This window comes from Lycorma delicatula, chromosome 10 (genome assembly GCF_047948215.1).
Source record: "Lycorma delicatula isolate Av1 chromosome 10, ASM4794821v1, whole genome shotgun sequence".
NCBI classification, from domain to species: domain Eukaryota; kingdom Metazoa; phylum Arthropoda; class Insecta; order Hemiptera; family Fulgoridae; genus Lycorma; species Lycorma delicatula.
This window is the reverse complement of record NC_134464.1, coordinates 86,353,265-86,373,514: the sequence shown is the minus strand read 5'-3', so window position 1 is coordinate 86,373,514 and position 20,250 is coordinate 86,353,265. Positions and strand designations below refer to the sequence as shown.

The window sequence follows — 20,250 nt, the reverse complement described above, 5'->3', positions numbered from 1 at the left end:
CGGCCAAAATCGGACCATGGTGGAGGAAATAGTGGGGGGGGGGGGGCTTTTTCGAAAAATAAAAATATAGCTATAACTTTCTTATTAAGTAAAATATCGAATTCGTTTAAAGTTCCTACTATTCTTTGGATAACGGCCTAATACTTACCTAAGTAAATGGTTTTTATATCACCAACCATTGGCCCAGCAAGTTGGGAAAATGAGGTTTCAAGACAAAAAAGAATTATACCTTCCTTAATATGCACAGCATCTAATCGGCTTAAAGTGTTCGTTAGTCCTCTAAACATTACCAACTTTCGTCTGAAACGAAAGTAAATTAGGTATACCACTTATAAGTCTGATATTGTTATTTTTTCTTGGCAAAACGGATTTTCTTGTAACACAGCAACATTTCAGCGTATCTCTCCTGCAGTGCATAAATAAAACATTATGTTCCGCTACGAATATCCGAAAAAAGTCCATTGTTGCTAGTAAACACGATCGAGATTATATTTTACTTTAGGAAAGCAAGACTTATGTATTTCTATTGTTGCGCCTAATTTTCTGATGACAATTGTGTTCTGAATTATTATTGATCAGCCCAATTTAACTTAAAAAATTATTCTAATCAATTTTTGTACTAGCAATGATACGTTGGTCTTTAAAACAAAATTTCATATTGGTGAATATTTCACACAAAAAGAGTTATATTAATCTAACGCTATTTTAGATTTCTCCAACCACGTGCTTTTCCTAAATTTAATTTTGGATCTACAAGTACGTAAATTATATCACTCGTCATTCACAAAGATAAAACTATATAAAATCTAAGTTGGACATATATCTCCATCCTTTTTTTTGTGTTTAGCCTCCGGTAATCACTGTCAGATATTATTTCAGAGGATGATATGTATGTGTAGTCTTGGTTATGTTGTATGTTTGTGTAGTGTCAGTTTCACAAAATATCCTGGCACAAAAAGGATAATTAGTTTTATTCTTCGATTTAACCTTCTTCAGGAAGTAAAACGGCTTTCTTCCAGTCAAACACATAGTAGAGTCGTCCGTATCATACCACATGAACATAAAAAATTACGTAATTTTACAGGTTCTCATATCCTCACTGCCGAGTTTGGCGAGTGTCTGGCCAAACAGAACATCTCCGGAAAGAAGATTTCAAGGAAAAGGGTGGAAAATATGAACGATATAATTTAAGAACAGGAAGGATCTTAAACAACACAAATAAATCTTAATTAAAATCTGCAAGGCGATGACGGTGGATGGGTGAGTGTCTTGCCTGAATATTCCACCTGAAATTCCTGAAAAGAACTGTATTAGCTTTACCTGGAAAGAAAGTCATACATTATTTATTAATGATTTTACGTTGACTATCTCAAATAAATGCTGCAGCAGATAGTTTTATAGTCTATTTAAATATTAAACAGCCATCGGAGAACTCGCTCATTTATCATTAACGAAAAGAAGTCCATCACACATCGTATAACTATGGAAATGTTCAACCAAACTATAAACAGGTACAGAATTAATTTTTTATATTATAAAATATACAAAAAAAATATATATTGATTTCTACTTATATATTATTTCCGTTAAACTTACCTTGAATCATTTATAATTCTTTTTATAGCTGCTAATAATAAATCGGATGTAATATCTTTAAGTTCTACTCGTATAGCGTATCCATCTCGTACAGCTTTAGCAGAATTACTTTCTTGATCGCAAAATACGGGTAATGTAATGACTGGTACCGCATGATAAACTGCTTCAAATAAACTAAGTAATCCTCCGTGATTTACGAATGCTACTATTTTTTCGTGACCTGTTAAGAAAAAGTATATAAACAGATAAAAAATAAATTTTATGAAAAAAATTACCATCATTAAATCTAAAAAGCATTAAAAAATTAAAAAAATATTATGTGGACACTACATGAATTCCTTTTACGCCTATTAAATTACATATATTTATATTTTTTGCAGCACTTCATTTAAACTTATTTCATTTGAAAGTGAAATACGATTCTCAAATTCTTTAATAAAGTGGACAGTTACACAATTGTATTATGGTGGACACCACTGCATCACATTTCTTTGTGGTGTCCGTATCAGCATTTTGTATTAGTTTATATATTAACTTTATTTCACATCACTGAAATAGTTATGTGGCGTAAGTGAGAACGTGTCGGATCCGTAATCATGCGCACATCGGTTCGAATCTGACTTCCTATACATATATTATTTTTTTATTTTTTATTTTGTTTAAATATATTGATTTATTAATAATTATTAACCTCTGTATACCTTTTGAATTAAAATGAAAAGTACATAAAGTTTATTTTACTAATAACGTTTGATTTTTTTTACAATCAGAGGTTAATAATTATTAATAAATCAATATATTTAAATTAAAAAAAAAGAATGTTAAAAAAAAGGAAATAAAGCCGGGTTCAAACCGATGTACTTTCCCCTTGTAAAATCCAAATATTTCGTTAATTAAAATTTTATTTGGCTATAAATCTGGAACCAATGAAAATAAGTACCACTTATGATATATCGTTGAAAACCTCTCAACGAGGGCTTATAATTGCAGTTATGAAAAAGTCCAAAATCCAATTTTTTTTGGATTTTGGGCTTTTTTGGACACTTTTGGTCCAGTTGATTGCAATCAAAAGGAAAGGTGCACAACTAGATGTTACAACAATATTAAATCCAAAATTACAACAACCTACGGCTAATCGTTTTTGAGTTATGCGAGATACATACATACGTACATACAGACGTCACGCCGAAACTAGTCAAAATGGATTCAGGGTGGTCAAAATTGATATTTCCGTAGAAATCTGAAAACCGAAATTTTTCGCGATCACAATACTTCCTTTACTTCATACAAGGAAGTAAAAGTAACTATTTTACTTTCCCAGCTATAGCGATTTATGCCGTTATATGAGCGGCAGCTGCTATAAAAGGGAAGGTATTACTAGAACAGTAAAAAAAGTCTTAAAATTGTGCCTTTGGAAAAAAAATTTATAAGAAAAATTTGGTACTCTTTCGGAATTCCCCTCCAATTTTTTTTTTTTTCATTCTATTTTTAACGATACTTGACGAATCGTACGTATATCAGCACAACCTAACCAAAGATAACCTACGCTCGTTTCGCTCGCTATCCTCGTCTAATTAACGTTAGGTATACACATTATATCAGTATTTCTCAACTTTTTAGAATTTGCGAACCAATTTTCAATAATAATTTTCATCGCGCCCCCCTCTCATACAATAACAAGGTTTTTTTAGTATTTTGACGCTAAGACCTTAAGCACAAACCTTACAAATTACCAAGAATAAGTAAATTTATTGATATTTGGCAACATCGATCCGCTGCATTGACAAAACCAGAATCGATGCGTGTCTCTTGTTCTCTGTCTTACGTCCACCATATCGGAATCGGACATTCTCGTGGCTTCAAGAGAAAATCCGAATTGTCTCGAACATTCTGGAACGTCTGCAAATTATTTTCAATGGAGTTTGATGAGGCAACAGATACCAATAAAGATGCTCATTTCATTGCCTATGTTCAATTTTGTGATGGCATGTCAGCTGTAGAAGAACTACAAACCAACAGAACTCAGAGCCACGGCACTCGCCTTATTTGCTATCTTAAATAATTTTATAAACGAGGCAAACATAAAGTGGAAAAATTGCGCCGGAATATGCACCGATGGTGCTCGTTCAACGTCTGGAAGATTCCAAAGTACACAAGCAGTTGTGAGACAAAAGTCTCCACAGCGTGTCTGGATACATTGCATGATCTACAGAGAAGCTCTGCCTTCCAAATAAATGAGTTCTGATCTGAATATTGTCAAAACAAATGTTGTAACTAGGAAATTATATAAAAATGAGACCCCTAAAATCAAGAATCTTTTCTGAACTTTGTAAAGACAATGGGTGTAAGTACATTCAGCGTTACTATTTTATTGCGAGGCAAGATGGTTATCACGGGAGAAATTTTTGCAACGTATTTATGATTTAAGAGATGAAATCGCCATTTTTCTAGAACAGGAAAACCGACCGGAAACCGAGAAGTTTCGAGATAGTTTATTTGTGATGGAATTGAGCTACTTGGTCGACATATTCGAGAAATTAAATACCTTGAATTTTCAACTTCAAGTAGCAAATACACATATGTTGGATACGCGTGATAAGGTTAATACATTTTGTAGAAAATTGGAATTGTGAAGCAGAAGTTCAAAGCAAATAAACCAAGAAATGTTTGCAAATGTGGATGAACGTGTTGAAACTTACAAGGCTGAAAAACAACATGTGGAAGTTGTTTTTAACCATTGAAAATCATTTAGCCATGCTGGCAATGAATTTTAAAACGTTTTCTTGGTGACGACAACTTGGTAGCAAGTTACTAGTGGATAGGGATACATTTCAAAATACTCTCGAAGGGCTCACAATTGCCGAAGAAGAAATATTCATAGACTTCACGGTGAGTAGCGAAATTAAGACAATAGAGTAATAAATCACAGTTTGTATTTTGGGCAGGGATGGATGATGAGTTTTCTGCGCTGAAAACAAGAGCATTTCCTATACTATTACAGTTTTCAATATCCTACCTTTGCGAAACTGGATTTTCTGCGTTGGATAGATCTCAGCTAAATAAACACATAAAAAGAACAGAGTTTCTATGTCTAATATTAAACCTTCCTTCAAAAAATCTTTGTTCTGCAAGACTGGCTCAAGGGAGTCACTAATAATTATTAAACTTGTTTTTAATTTAGTATTGGTTAGTTAATTATTAAATACATTATTAAGTACTGGTACAATCCCATTTATAAATATATTATATCAGTGTAAATGAGTATTTTTTAAATTTATTATGTCAGAATGTATTTTGTTTTGCTTTCCTTTCGCTAAATTAATCATTTTTTTTAATAATATTTTCTTTTCGATATGCTTACGTCGCTGTAGGGGGGCGCGCCCCACAGTTTCAGGAACACTGCATTTTAAATACAACAAAGATGCAATGTTTGATGATGATGAGTAATAGAGTGTTGGATTCTTATTTTTCTGAATTTCTATCACGCCAGCGACATTAGTATGAGGAAGATTTGTTCAATTTGATACGTCAATGTATATCAGTGAGTTTCATCCTGTACTATAAGTATCGTTTAGCGAGATAAGTGTTGTATTCTGTTTATAAAATTAATTGAAATTATGATTTATAATAAATGTTATATTTAGAAATGTATTATACGAATTTTTAATTATACTCTCGTTTCTCCAAAATAATTTTATCTAATCATTAAAATACGTACATTTTTAATTAATAAATTTATTATATTGTATAACATTACATGTATATATCGTTAAAAAAAAAAATAGAAAAAAATACTTGGAGGGGAAATTCCAAAAGATTGCAAAAAAGATTTACTTTGTCTCAAAAGTCTACTTTTATCAGATGGAAGGTTGTGTGCTTATGTACTTGGCCTGTATTTGGTAATACATATCGTATCGATTTCTACAATTGAAAATAAATTTCAAATACAGTGGAATCGATTAGTTAGTTTTTTGTGATTTAAGTATTAAACTTGTTTTATTTATAAATGAAATTAATTATAATGGGACAAGTTTTTAAAACTAATTAATAATTACCGTTGAATAAAAGTTTTTTCCTTTTTGTTTAAGTACATTTAAAATAAAAAAAAAAGATGTAAAACAGAAAATAAGTTAACGTTCTGACTAGTACATTAATTCCAGTACAATATAAAACGAATAGATACTTGTGATATTTTAATAATTAAAGAAATTACTCTAGCATTTAACTGAAGATATTAATGAAATCCCGTTGTAAAATCTTTGATTAAGTTAGCATTAAAAAAACAAAACAAAAATTAATAAATTAACTTTATACTACAAATTATTGATAATTATCGATTATCCTAAAAAAGTAGATTATTCTTCTCTTCGGTAGATATCGATAAATTTATCCATAAATATATACATAATATATATATATATATATATATATATATCCCTAATGTGTACATTTTAATCTGTTAAACTAGTGAACAATGAGCAACCATCCCCTCATGGTCAAATGAGATGATGATATGTATAATGTGTAGTTTTGATCAGACTCAGGTCGAGCATTCCCGAGTTGTGTGGTTAATTGAACCCCAACCATCAAAGTACACCAGGTATCCACTGTCTAATCTGTATAAAAAGAAATAACGTTTATGGAATTCGAACCTCAGAACCGTCGACTTCAAAAATCAAGCGGTTTTTGTAACGATTAATTAACTAGACCAGCCACTGACGACCCCCTAGTACAGCCCGGTGGGCTTATCGATTTAATTGATACATATTTACAGTTAATGAGACAAAAAGTTTTATATTTATATAAAGTTTTATATACGTAAAATACACATTGTGACTTATTAAATAGGTTCCTAGATACATATATGTATAATGTAGAAAAATTATTTATATATAACATCATATTCAAATTTTTGGATCCATTAATTCTATGCTTATCATATTATTGTTCGTTTTTGTATCCATATATTCTAATTAACAAGGACGAAAATATTACTGCTTATTCAGTTTTATAACAAATTTCTTTAAAAAAATTATTTTACATCCTATCCTCCGTAGGGGGATGGGGGGGGGGGGCTTTACCGAAGGTCGTCTTTTAGTCTTTCTAAATTTTATAATACACAGTTATCAGTTTGGCCTCTGTCAGGATGCTTCCGGTGCAAATGCATCGGCAGACATTTCCATCAGTGTATTTATATAATTATTCCTTCGTATGACCGCTTCCAACCGCGACCATCTACCGTAATTTACAACTCTCAATTCTCCAATTAACCGATTCGCGGAAGCATGATACCCTCGCCTTCCTGTAATACCGAAGGTTTCACACAAAAACATCTAAATTCAATTAGATTAATCCTCTTGATATACTTAAAAATCAAGAAACCGATTCTCAAATTTAATAAACCTCTAATGAAAGCATTACCTATCTCTCTCTGCTTTAGTCCCTTTTCAATAGCGTCAATGCCTACACCCTCCCATAACCCAGCTCCATCACAGCGTTCTCCACGCATTCATTCTCATCCTAACAGCGAATATCTCAGCTAACCGATGCTAAAACACCTATCTTAGCAAAGTAAGCACTCAGGCGGGCCCCTAGCCAGCCGGGTTGCTATTCTACCTATAAATCTATAGCAGCATCAGTCATCCTCCGCAGGCTAAGAATCTAAGGAAGCCAGCAAACTGTGTTCTATTCGCTTTCGGTTTTCCAATTAACTTGCAGGTAAACCACAATTGATCCTCGCAAGCACTCTGGATGCTTTAGTACGTTCAGTTTCGTACCCAGGGCAGACATATAAGACATGGCGCATGTGCCTTACGCTCCGGACACGAATCTGAATAAATCAAACCAAATCTAGCTAACCTATCTAGAAAAGCACCATGTTTAGAAAAAACTTTGTAAATTGCCGTTCAGGGGAAATCCACCTAACTACCTGCATACTTCTCACATCAGGAAAAATTCCATGCATGCAATGGCCATCGGGCGATTCAGTCTACCTGATCTATCATTAATGGAAATCCAGGTCGTCTATTTCTTTGAAATCGGTAAGTTGGGATAGGTAATAGGTAGATAGTTTAGTATATAGGTAAAAGGTCTAGGAGAGGTAAATTTGCTCACCTTCTTAGCATCATAAGAACTTATCTTCTTATAAGAAAATTTCATTAAAAAAAATTCTTTACACTTTAGAGCTCCCTTTTGGTAAACCCTTTTTTTATAGAGATCTATTATAGATCGCTCGATATAGAGATGACTATTATTCGAGTAGTTTGAGGTAAATTATTGTTTTATACGTTGTTATCATTCCTTTCATAAAACGAAAAACTGATACGAAAGAAAAAATAAAAGTGTATATTATTAAAAACAATCATCTAGTTCCATAAATATCCCTTATATGTGGGGAATCTACCCATTTCATCATAAAATTAATTTTAAATTTAAATTGTATCAATATTTATTGTACAGAACACACGTTACAAAATTTGAATTTTTTTTTTTATGATAAAGTTCAAAAATATGAACAATAAATGAAGTTCGTCATTTTTTCCATTTCTTCTGAAATATTCATAAAATTAAAACTTAGCACTTTAAATTACATTTCATATCAATATTATTTATATTACTGTTAAATTACAATAGAGTTAGTGAAAATCACGTTTGATTTCTAATGTTTTATTCTATATTAGTGGCCGGGAATGGTTTCCTAAATTTTTTTATAAAAAAAGTATTACTTACATGGAAGAAACAATATAAAGAAAAATGTAAAGAAAAATTTGGTCCTCAAAATTTTCGTTAATAAAAGATAAAACACTCCAACCTTTTTATCTTCCTCCCATCTCCTCAGCAAATATTTTCAAAAATTTCCCTTACATAGGCGTAGTTCGTATTCTCCCATTAATGTATTATTTTTTAACCTCCGGGTCCATTGTTAGGTATTGCTTCAGAGGATAAGATGAATGATTTGTAGCGTGTGTGAAAATGCCATGTCTGACCGGGATTCGAATCCGGGACCACTGGATAAAAGGCAGAGACGCTACTACTCGCGCCACTGAGGCCGGCTTCATTAACATAATTTTTTTTTCTTAGTAGCTTGTTTCCCTACCCCTTGGGCTAGATTAACCGTGAAGCGTAGCACAGCCCAGGGAATTATTCACTCTAACGGATCGTTTCAGCCTCTAACCTCTAGGGCAAGGTATTCAGGCCCGACTATGTCGTTCCTGAACCCCACCGTAGGGCCGGGACTCGGTCTTGACGTCAATACCTCCCTTGTGATTATCCCACAAAGAGATCCCACATTGGGTCTTCTTAGTCTTTTAACAGCTACCTGTCTCCCAAGGGAGCCCCAGCCGGGTCTCGGTCTTAACAGCTCAAGGTCAACGGAGTCCTCGTGTCTCATCGTCGTTGCCTATCCGGGCAAGCCCAGACGAACGACAGGATGTCCATCACCCCCTCGCTATCTCGTCGTCCCTGCCTTTGTGCTGTAATATTGTTGCCCCGAATTTTTCGACTCCAAATAGCATGTACGGTACATAATTTAGAGGTACGAAACATAACGGATATTTCTCTTTCTTAACACCATTTGAAAAAAAAACATCAAAATAAGGCTAAACATTCCTAAAATATACGTTACGTAAATAACGAAAATTTCAATTTCAAGAGAATTACCATACATCAGCACTAATTAGAGTTTTTATATATTTAAAATATTTTAGGAATAATGCGAATTTCTAAAAAAAAATATTTATCTTCACGTTCCCTAGCCCTCCATGAATTTAAAAAATAAATAAATAAAAATCATTGCCAGCCCGATTTATAGAAAACATCATACAAAATTAAAAATTCTATGTTTACCCGTTCCTGAAATATTAAGAAAAATACAACCTAATAAACGAGCTCGCGCGCACACACACGCATACTTTAATAAACGCTTTTTTTCTTTATCTCAACATTTCATTACTCCTTTAGCCAGATATTTCTAGCCTCGCACTGAATTTAAGTGCTTTCATGAGTAAAGATAAATTACCTAATTACGCCAGTTGAAGTAAAAAGTAATTTCGACATACTCGTACTACATTGACTATTACGTTAAACTAAAAGACCAAAGGTAATTTTCTAGTTATGTAATGTGATACCAAACAAGACTACTTCTCTATTTCGCTTGAAATAGATAAGTACAAAGTTGGTATGGAAATTATGTTACGGAAGAGGAAATATTTCTTTGATGTATGTACCTATTTTTATATAGGTATCCTTAGTGGATTAAACTTATCCGTTTATAAGTGGGTTATTATTTATATTATTATTTTCCTTTATGCATCGTATTTAATGATTCTATCTAATAATATGATTTAAGAAATGTTAAAATTGGTGTTATATACAAAGTGATCTTATTATTTAATAAATTCAAAATAGAAAGTTAGGAGACGGCTTCGAAAAAAATTCGAAAATTTATTTCTGAAGGTTTTATTATAGATTATGAGACTTCAGCTTACCAGAAATTATAAAATGTTTAAATCTATTCAAGCGCTTTCGGATCTCGTCCATCCTCAGAATATCCGCTTGATTAATTATAAATCTTTATAACTATTCATTTAAAATGAGATAAAATAAAATAAAGTAAAATTTTATATCCATAACAATTCATTGTCATTTTAGTAAAAGTATAGTAATTTTAGTACTAAAAATATAGTAACTGTCGTACGTAAAAGAAAAAACACGTCTATCACTAAAAGAATCTCAACTGTTATGATATGAAATGAAAACAGTTTGGCCAACATTTTTCTTTTTGTGTTTAGTCTCCGGAACCACCGTAAGGTATTACTTCAGAGGATGATATGTATGAATGTAAACGAAGTGTAGTCTTGTACAGTCTCAGGTCGACCGTTCCTGAGATGTGTAGTTAATTGAAACCCAACTACCAAAGAACATTGGTATCCATGAATTAGTATTCAAATCCGTATAAAAGTCCTTTACTACGATTTGAACCTTAGAATCTCAACTTCGAAATCAGCTGATTTGCGATGACGAGTTCACCAGTAGACCAATCCGGTGGATTCAGTTTGGCAAACTTAATAATTATTAATTATTGTTTATATAAAATGTCGTTAACGAATTTAATTTGTTCGTTTATCAATTTGTTATTGGTTAAATAAACGTAAAATTACTTTAAAATATTAATTTTATAAAAATTATTAGATTATTCTAATACATCAATAAAATTGTTTAGATTATAAATATGTTTGTATTCCAAAATGCGTTTTGCGAAGTTAGAACGGTCTTTATTTTCTTTATTTATAAAGTTTATACGTTCTTTGATTCTAACAAAAAATGATCATTAATCATCCCAATATACTTTATCACAGTTTTCGAATTTTAAGCTAGATACTCCTTGTTTGTCTAAATTATATTTGTTATTATGTTTTGTGGTTTAAAAGAGTCTTTATTATTTATTATTTTGTTATTAGTTATATATGCCGTTGGTAGATTTCATAAGAGAGCTATCTATTGTAATGGGTACCATGATTCGACTTCCGGAAAATTTCAACATATCTTCTTGTCATCCCCCAGATCCCAAAACCACTCAGTTCAAATGTTTGTATATATATTTCACTCTCTTGTGGACACGATAACTGCCGTAATTTTGCGCCAATCACTTTCAAATTGATTCATAAAATATAACGACCCAAAATCTCGATCGAGTTCGTTAATGGGCAAAATCAAACCACGGGGGAGCTTTTTCGAGAAAACAAAATGCCAATGTAACTTTCTTATTAAGTAAAATATCGAATTCGTTTAACGTTTCTACTTTTCTCTCGATAAGTGCCTAAAACCTTTCTAAGTTAATTTTTTTTGATATTACTAACCATTTGCCCAGGGGTGGAAAAAATGGGGTTTCGAAGACAAAAAAATCTTACCTCCCTTAATAGACAGAGTATCGAATCGGTTTAAAGTGGTAATTAGTTCTCTAAACATTACTTAAAATTTATATTACCAATCCTTACGGCAAAGGATGATCAAAATATGGCTGGAATTGTAAGAAGACGGAGCTTGTATGTTAAACATGTGAAACTTTTTTCACCTACAACCATTGTCGTATTGAGTAAATTTAAAGTTTTTTTAACTTTACGGTGGAAATCTTTTTTATTCCCTGCTTAGCACCGATGAAATCTACCTCCGCCTTTCAGCGTGTCGAAAGGGATTTTTTTTAATTCAATTGTTTTAAATATTTTATTAAATTTTCTATAATTTATATTATATTTAATTTTAACATAATCTTTTCCAGTACTGTAATTTGTCAGTTTTATATTATTTTATATACATATATTTTATTATTTAGTTTCTTATATAAATTGTTTAGTAAATTTACATTATAATCATTTGTTAACAGCAATATGTTTAATGTTATTTAATTCATTATTTAGTTCCATACTATAATGTTTTAAATATTTTATTGCTCTATAAATTAAAGAATTAAAAGTTGTTGTTTTTCGATTCCACTGATGAGAAGAATTAAAATGTATTATAGTAGTAGTATTTTAATATACGATTCTATGTCAAATTTATTATTAAATTTTATATCCAAATAATTAATAATATTCTTATTTTCCAGGTTTAAATTAAATTTAATATAATCATTTAAAGAGTTCATTTCTTTAATTATTGTATCTTCTTTATTATTAACTTGCTGATTATAGGCAATTAATATATCGTCTACATATCTTTTACATAAAATAATTTGGTGTTTGTTAATTATATCAGGTAGTACAGTGTTTTCTAATTCATCCATATAGATGTTAGCCAAAGTACTAGAAAGGGATGATCCCAAAGCAAGACCTTTTCTTGTTGATAAAATGTATTATTAAATTTAAAATAATTGTATTAAATACATAAATTTATTATTGCCTGTGTTATATTATTATCTATTTTTAATTTGGTAAAGAGTTATTAATTATATTTATAATTTTATTGGTATCAATATTTGTATACACATCTTTTATGACAAGTGTTGAGTATAGTTGTCTTATAAATTTTTATATTATTAGTTATATTTATTAATTCATAGCTATATTTTAAAATTATATTTGTTTTCAATTTCAATGTATTCTTTTAACCTATCTGATCGGAATAACTGATAAATGGGTGAGTTAATATAATTTATAAGACGGGCATGTCTGCTTTATGCATCTTAGGGAGTGCCTTAAAACCCATCGGGTTGGTCTAGTGGTTAACGCGTCTTCCCAAATCAGCTGATTTGGAAAGTCGAGAGTTACAGCGTTTAAGTCCTAGTAAGGCCAGTTATTTTTACACGGATTTGAATACTAGATCGTGGATACCGGTGTTCTTTGGTGGTTGGGTTTCAATTAACCACACATCTCAGGAATGGTCGAACTGAGAATGTACAAGACTACACTTCATTTACACTCATACATATCATCCTCATTCATCCTCTGAAGAATTATCTAAACGGTAGTTACCGGAGGCTAAACAGGAAAAAGAGAGGTAGTGCCTTAATACTGGGGCATTGGTATTAGTTAATTTAAAACTTTGTTAAGTGTATTTATCTTGAAAACGTATTTGCATTTTTTAATGTTAGAAATGAATTCTTTTTTAATTTTATTAGTTGGATCTTTTATTTCTTTATATCTTTTATATTTCTTTTTTAATCTATTATAGATTGCTGATTTATTTGGCCTATTTAAAAATCTATTAAAAATATAAGGAGTACTCGGTAGTGTATTTTTAGTAAGTAATGAACTTTTAGTATGCGTTAATAATTTAGAATAAGAAAAAAATCCCTTTCGGCTCGCCGAAAAGCGGAGGTAGATTTTACCGATGCTAAGTAGGAAATAAAAAAGATTTCCAGCATTAAGTTAAGAAAAACTTCAAATTTACTCAATACGGCAATAGTTGCATGTAAAAAACGTTAACATTTTTAGCATACGACAAGCCCAATCTTACAATTCCAACCATATTTTGGTCATCCCTTGCCGTAAGGGTTGGTAATATCAAATATTGTTTCAGACAAAAGTTTTAGGTAATGTTTAGATAAATAACGACCACTTTAAACCTATTTGATACTTGCCTATTAAGGAAGGTATTTTTTTTTGGACTTTGAAACCATATTTTTCAACCCCTTGGGCCACTAGTTGATGATATCAAAAAAATTTTCTTTGATAAGTTTTAGGCCCTTATTCAACAAATAACGAATTCGAAATTTTACTTAATAACAAAGTTATAGCAATATTTTGTTTTTTTCGAAAAATCCCCCCCCAAATTTCTACCCCGATAGTCCGATTTTGCTCATTAACGAACTCGACCGAAATTTTGGATCGTTATAATTTATGTATCAATTTGGCGTAAAATTACGGCAGTTATCGTGTCTAAAAGAAAATGAAAAAAAAATATATATGTACATACATATGTAAGTATTTTAAACTATGGTTTTGGGGACTGGGGGATGTGAAACGAGAAGATATTTGGAAATTTTCCGGAAGTCGAATCATGGTAAGATCATCATAAGAAAGCTACCTATTTTAATAGGTAGCTTTCTTATGAAGTCTATCTAAAAACAAACAGAAAACATTTCTTTAACCGACTTTTTGAAGAAAATATGGTATTACTTTCGGTCGTATGATGTGATTAAGGGGCGAGTGAAATTGAATTTCTTTACGTTTTGAGATATGAGGAGTACGAAAATAAGATTCACTTAAATTTTGGTTTCCTTATATATTTATTGAGTCTTTTCTGTTTCTCACCCACAATGGTTTTGGTCATTATAAATATAATGTACCCAACCTTAACCTACGCTCGCTTCGTCTGCTAAACTTGATTAATTAATAGTAATGTTTTGATTACTTAAATAATTGCAATAATTACTGAATGTATTATTTAAATAATCAAAACATTACTGATAATTAGTCGAGGTTAGACACCGAAGCGAGAGCAAGTTAACTTTCGTTAGATTATATTTATAATTATAAGCATGTTATAACATGAGCAATTACTAACACGTAATACGTAACGTAAAAAAAAAAAAAAAATGTGGAGGAAAAACAGAAAATGCCCTATTTATTTATTTAAAGGCCTACGTATAAAACATTTTGTTGCTCGAAACTTTTCAAAACATTTAGATCGATTTCATTAAAATTTAGATATGCTGTAATAGTATAACTGAAGTTGTGTACGTGAAAATTTGATAACGTATTATTTTTTATTCGGAAATTAAACGTTCAAAATGTTAACATTATACAGCAGTACTCGTATATTTCTAATTTTATTTTTCCATTATGCCTTTGTTTTCTCTACATCCTTTTAAGGTAAAAAAAAAAATTATATATATATATATCTTGGGATGTTTATACCGACAATGATAAACGACTTAAATACCATCACGTGATAAGTTTAATTTAAAAAAAAAATTATTTTTTAATTAATGAATATTTTAATTTGTCTGCTTGTTTGTTACAACTCTGTGTAAATAGAAATAAACGTATTATTATTATTTAATTGTATTAAAATGATTATAGAATCTTCTATAACAATTTTGTGTAGGAACTAAACCGCATAGTAATGGAATGTTTTGTGCATGTCGAGACAGGTCTGTAAACACAGCGGCGATACACAACAGCTGTGCTAAATAGAATATCCCCTGCTCACCTCATCTTTACCAACAAAACAATCTACTATTTAAATATTAGCATATAGGTTATGTTTAAAAATTCACTATGTCATGACCTCAATAAAAAAAAAAGTAAATTAGAAATTAATAAAAAAAAAAAATTAAATTTAATGCCGTATTTCCATGACGAATTGGTAACATTTCATCCGATATGTCCCGGGTTCGAATCTAGAAGAGTAGTATTTTTTTTTAACACAAACAAAATTTTCATTTCACATTCCCATTTACAAATTTTAAACTTTCAGGATGAATTAATTAATTATATAAGAAAAAAATAGATTTAACCCGTTCAAACTATTTTAAAATCCAATATTTTGCAAAGTCTGACTGAAAAACAGAAAATTTGATACAAGTTGTAATTTTCAACTGAAATTATTATTGATTATATCCAATTCTAAACTTACCTTTATAATTTCTGATGAAATTATAAATATATTTTATTTATGATCTAAAAGTTATTCGTTACAATTAAAACTATTCGTCGGAAACGCCTTCCACCGAAGTTATTCACACAATATTCTTGTCACTCGTAAATTACACAGTTGCCTCCCCAAAACATTGGGGACTGTACAAATATAAAATACATTATTTTCGGACTGGAATTAAATTAAGAACGTGATTAGATTCACTTATGACTAAATTATGATAAGTTAAACTTAAGGTGTTGATTTTAGTAAATGTGTAATATATATTATTACGGAGTAAATAGCTCAATTTAAGTGAAATTTAATTGAATTTAATTATGTTTAGGTCAAGGTTAAGGACAGGTTAGGCTAGGAAACTAACGATTCCGTAAGATATCATCAAACATAATCTAACGATTGCTTCGCTCGCAAACCTTGTCTAATTAACTATAAATATTACACTGGCCGATTGCTAGACTGAGTCCATAATTGTATAAAATAACCAATTATTTAGTTCAAAAATAATGTATATTACACTGATACTGTGCTAAATTACATTTTTTTTGGTGAGGGTACTGTGTTAACTTAACGAAAGACGAACATCGGGTGAATGGCGTTTTCGACGAATAATTTCAATTGTTACTAATAATTAAGGTCCTAAATTAGATATATTTCAAATTTCATAAAAATCATAGGCGAGTCCATATTTTTCATAATTATTCTATTATTTTTGAACTTACGGGTCATTTTAGAAAAAGTTTTACAAGAAACAATTTTGATTTTTGTTTGTTTTTTTTAAAGAAAAATTTGGGTAAAAAGTTTTTTATTAATTCCAGCTCCAGTTGATTTATGAACTCTGACTCTCTACCATTTATCCCTTTAAGAAGCCGAACCAAAAGTTAAATCACTGGAACAGATATAGAAGAAGTCACCATTCCAAATTTGTAGGTTTTAGCTCGTCATATTCAGAATTTTTAACTAAAATACATGTCGCACATATATACAAACATACAAACAAGTGCGCGCACGTACGCACAATAACACATATATTTACATATACGAACGAAAAAAATTCACACCCAATTTTCTTTGGAATTTATCGATGTTTCATGACCTTTGATATCCAAAAAAAAAAATGTTTTAAAACTAAACTCACATTCTCAACTTGTACGATCACATAAAAGTTTTTATGACTTTCGTAGCGTATAAAATGGTAAAGTTTTATAAATACAAATCTAATTAATACAGCAAATATTAAGTCAGGGTCACGAAAAACAACCATAATTTATTATAAAACGAATATTCAGTTTCAGTTAATACCGATAATGATATACTAATCCATATTTAATTATCGGAATGAGTCGTGTAGAAATAATTGCTGTAAGTAATCTAAAAATACAAAAACAAGAATAGCTGATAAAAAATGACGAACGTTTACCTTAACATTGTAAATACTACAATATATAATACAATAATACAACATTATAATAGTATAAGCATGTATAATTATCTTAGACTTACATAGATATCGAAGGAGATAGAATAATTATATTCTATATTATGCCGGCGTTCCATTACGCTACTCATACAGTACGCATCAATAGACGAGAAGGTAGCAACTAAACGCATATGGCATCTAACTAGGAACCGTCACCACGTGATCAACTCTCTCTACACAGCGACAGTCGTCGTGTGGCGACGTACATCTTTTTAACAATACACTTCTTTTCATTAATCCGAAGAAAATTAATTTATAGACTAAATAAAATTGTTCGATTTGAAATTAGTACGTGTAAATTTTCTTAAATGTTATTTGTTTTATTTAATGTTACTGTTAATAAAACAAGTTACTCGAACACTATACATAATTGGCTCGAATAAGTTAAAAATAAGTAATTATTTTGAATCTTTTTAGTTATACACCAGTTCTAGTTCGCGAACTTTTGACCGATTTACATTACTTTATATTTACATGTTTAATATTTTGATAATACTGTAATTAAATTTTATGTTCTAAGAATTACTACTGTATCCATACATGTGACGTCATTGTCCCTACCACTTCCAACTCAGGTAATATAAGAAGCAAAATTTGTTTCGTGAAATTCTGCAGAATATTATAATATTCCTTACCGCAATGCAGTTCCAACTTTATTCAAAAACTTTCTTGTACAGGCTCTGTTGAAGAAGCTGATCGAAATGGAAGATCATTAAACTAAACGAACAGAAGTTGCTTGATATTTCGGATATTATAGCCGAAAGTCCCGTTAAGTTAATACGTAAATTAGCACAGCAGCAAGATATCAAACTTGTTACCGGACTTAAAGCTGTAAGAAAAAAATTGAAACTTTTCCCTTACAAAATAATGTGTGTTCAAGAACTGAAACCTACAGACCATGTCAAAAGACTAAATTATTGTCGATGGTTTAAACGTTATTGACCAAAATTCCGTAGGTATCATCGAAATTACATTTTTTTTTTACAGATGAAGCGTGGTTTCATCTGGGAGAGTATATTAATTCAAAAAATACACGATTGGGTTCAACACGTAACCACGATGAATTAAATGAAAAATCTTTACATGAAGCGAAAATTGGAATCTGGGTTCGTGTGAGTAGAACGCGTATTGCTGGTCCAATCTTTTTTGAAAATACAGTTAACAGTAATCGTTAATGTGCAGTTTTGACAAACTTTATCAGTCGGTTAACAGAAATAGAAATCAATCACGGTTGGTTCCAACAAGATGGCGCCACAGCGCACATAGCTAACAGTTCAATGATTTTTTAACGAAATGTCTTTGGTGAAGAAATCATTTCGAAGGGTTTGTGGCCTGTACGATCAGCCAATCCGACTCCTCTGGATTATTTTCTATGGGGAAACATGTAGTGAATCGTAACAGACCGCGGACGATTGACGAGTTAAAAGCCGCAATAACGGCATACGTACGACACATTCCAATACCTCATCCGGTTAAAATGCTTGAAAACAAATTGAAACGTGAGCAGTGTTATATTGATGTTGGAGAAGGTAATTTTCAATATCTTTTAAAAACTGTTACAGTTATTGTAATATCCGTTTCTACAAAATAATGAAATAAAAATACAAAGTTATAATTAAGAAAGTTTTGTCATTAGAGTTATATTTCAGTGCACAGAAACTTTCCAAACGCACTATATTTTTTTGGACACCAAAATAACTGGCATAATTTTTAATTAAACTTTCTTATATAATTATAAATTTTTATTTTTGTTTGCTTTGTAATTAATTTTCATATATTTATATGTTTTTAGTCTCCTGGCCGTAGCACTATTGCTGCTATGTAACATCTACAGATACTATTATAAAGAGAAAATAAATAGATCAGCCTATAATTTCGATGTCAAGTTTTTTGCGAATGTCAATGTTTCACAATCTACTAATTCTAGGTGAGAGTAAAAAATATCTAGAAGGAACAATGAACGGCATGGATGAAGTCTTACGCAAGAACTTCCGCATGAAAATAAACAAGAACAAAACGAAAGTAATGAAATGCAGTAGAAATAACAAAGATGGACCACTGAATGTAAAAATAGGAAATGATTATGGAGGTAGAAGAATTTTGTTATTTGGGAAGTAGAATTACTAGAGATGGACGAAGCAGGAGCGATATAAAATGCCGAATAGCACAGGCGAAATGCTCCTTCAGTCAGAAATATAATTTGTTTAACATCAAAAATGAAATTAAACGTCAGGAAAACATTTTTGAAAGTATAAGTTTGGAACGTAGCTTTGTATGGAAGTGAAACTTGGACGATCGGAGTACCTGAAAAGAAAAGATAAGAAGCTCTTGAAATGCGGTGCTATAGGAGAATGTTAAAAATCAGATGGGTGGATAAAGTGACAATTGAAGAGGTGTTACGGCAAATCGATGAAGAAAGAAGCATGTAGAAAAATATAGCTAAAAGAAGAGACAGACTTATAGGCCACATATTAAGGCATCCTGTAATAGTCGCTTTACTATTGGACGGACAAGAAGTAGGAAAAACTTGTGCTGGCAGGCAACGTTTGGAATATGTAAAACAAATTGTTAGGGATGTATGATGTAGGGGGTGTACCGAAATGAAAAGACTATCACTAGATAAGGAATCTTCGCGTGCTGCATCAAACCAGTCAAATGGCTGAAGACAAAAAAAATCAAGTTTCATCACAATTAGTTATAAGTTTCGCGCAATACAACAAAAAAATCAAAATTGTACCAAAAAATCCCATTTTTTCCCTAACTCCGGTTTGTCTCATCCGATTCGCTTGGAAATCAATAGGTCTCTATTCACAATAGGTTTACATCGCTCCACGAAATTTACTCAAAATCGGTTAAGTTTGCACCTAGTAGAGCGGACGAAAAATGTAAACTTACATACATACAAATTTAAGTAAATCGTGTTTAGAAGACACATGCAGAATCGTGTTTAGGAGACTACAAAACGTAAAGAAACGTTGGCCCTTCTACCCCGGACACTCCATTAGAAAATCTGGCCTGATGTACTAGCTATTTCTACAAATTCTTTGGAAATCCTCTAATGAATGATTTTAATCATATAC

At 31.0% G+C, this 20,250-nt stretch overlaps 1 protein-coding gene across 2 annotated transcripts in view; it reads right to left on the bottom strand.

The window, feature by feature from the left end:
- The window catches only part of LOC142331106 (UDP-glucosyltransferase 2-like), a 166,527-nt gene that overhangs the window by 44,666 nt on the left and 101,611 nt on the right, over window positions 1-20,250 (bottom strand). For both annotated transcript variants that reach the window (XM_075376775.1, XM_075376774.1), the window contains exon 7: window positions 1,597-1,816. In XM_075376775.1, the coding sequence (XP_075232890.1) occupies window positions 1,597-1,816 (220 nt within the window). The remainder of the gene's footprint in view (window positions 1-1,596; window positions 1,817-20,250) is intronic.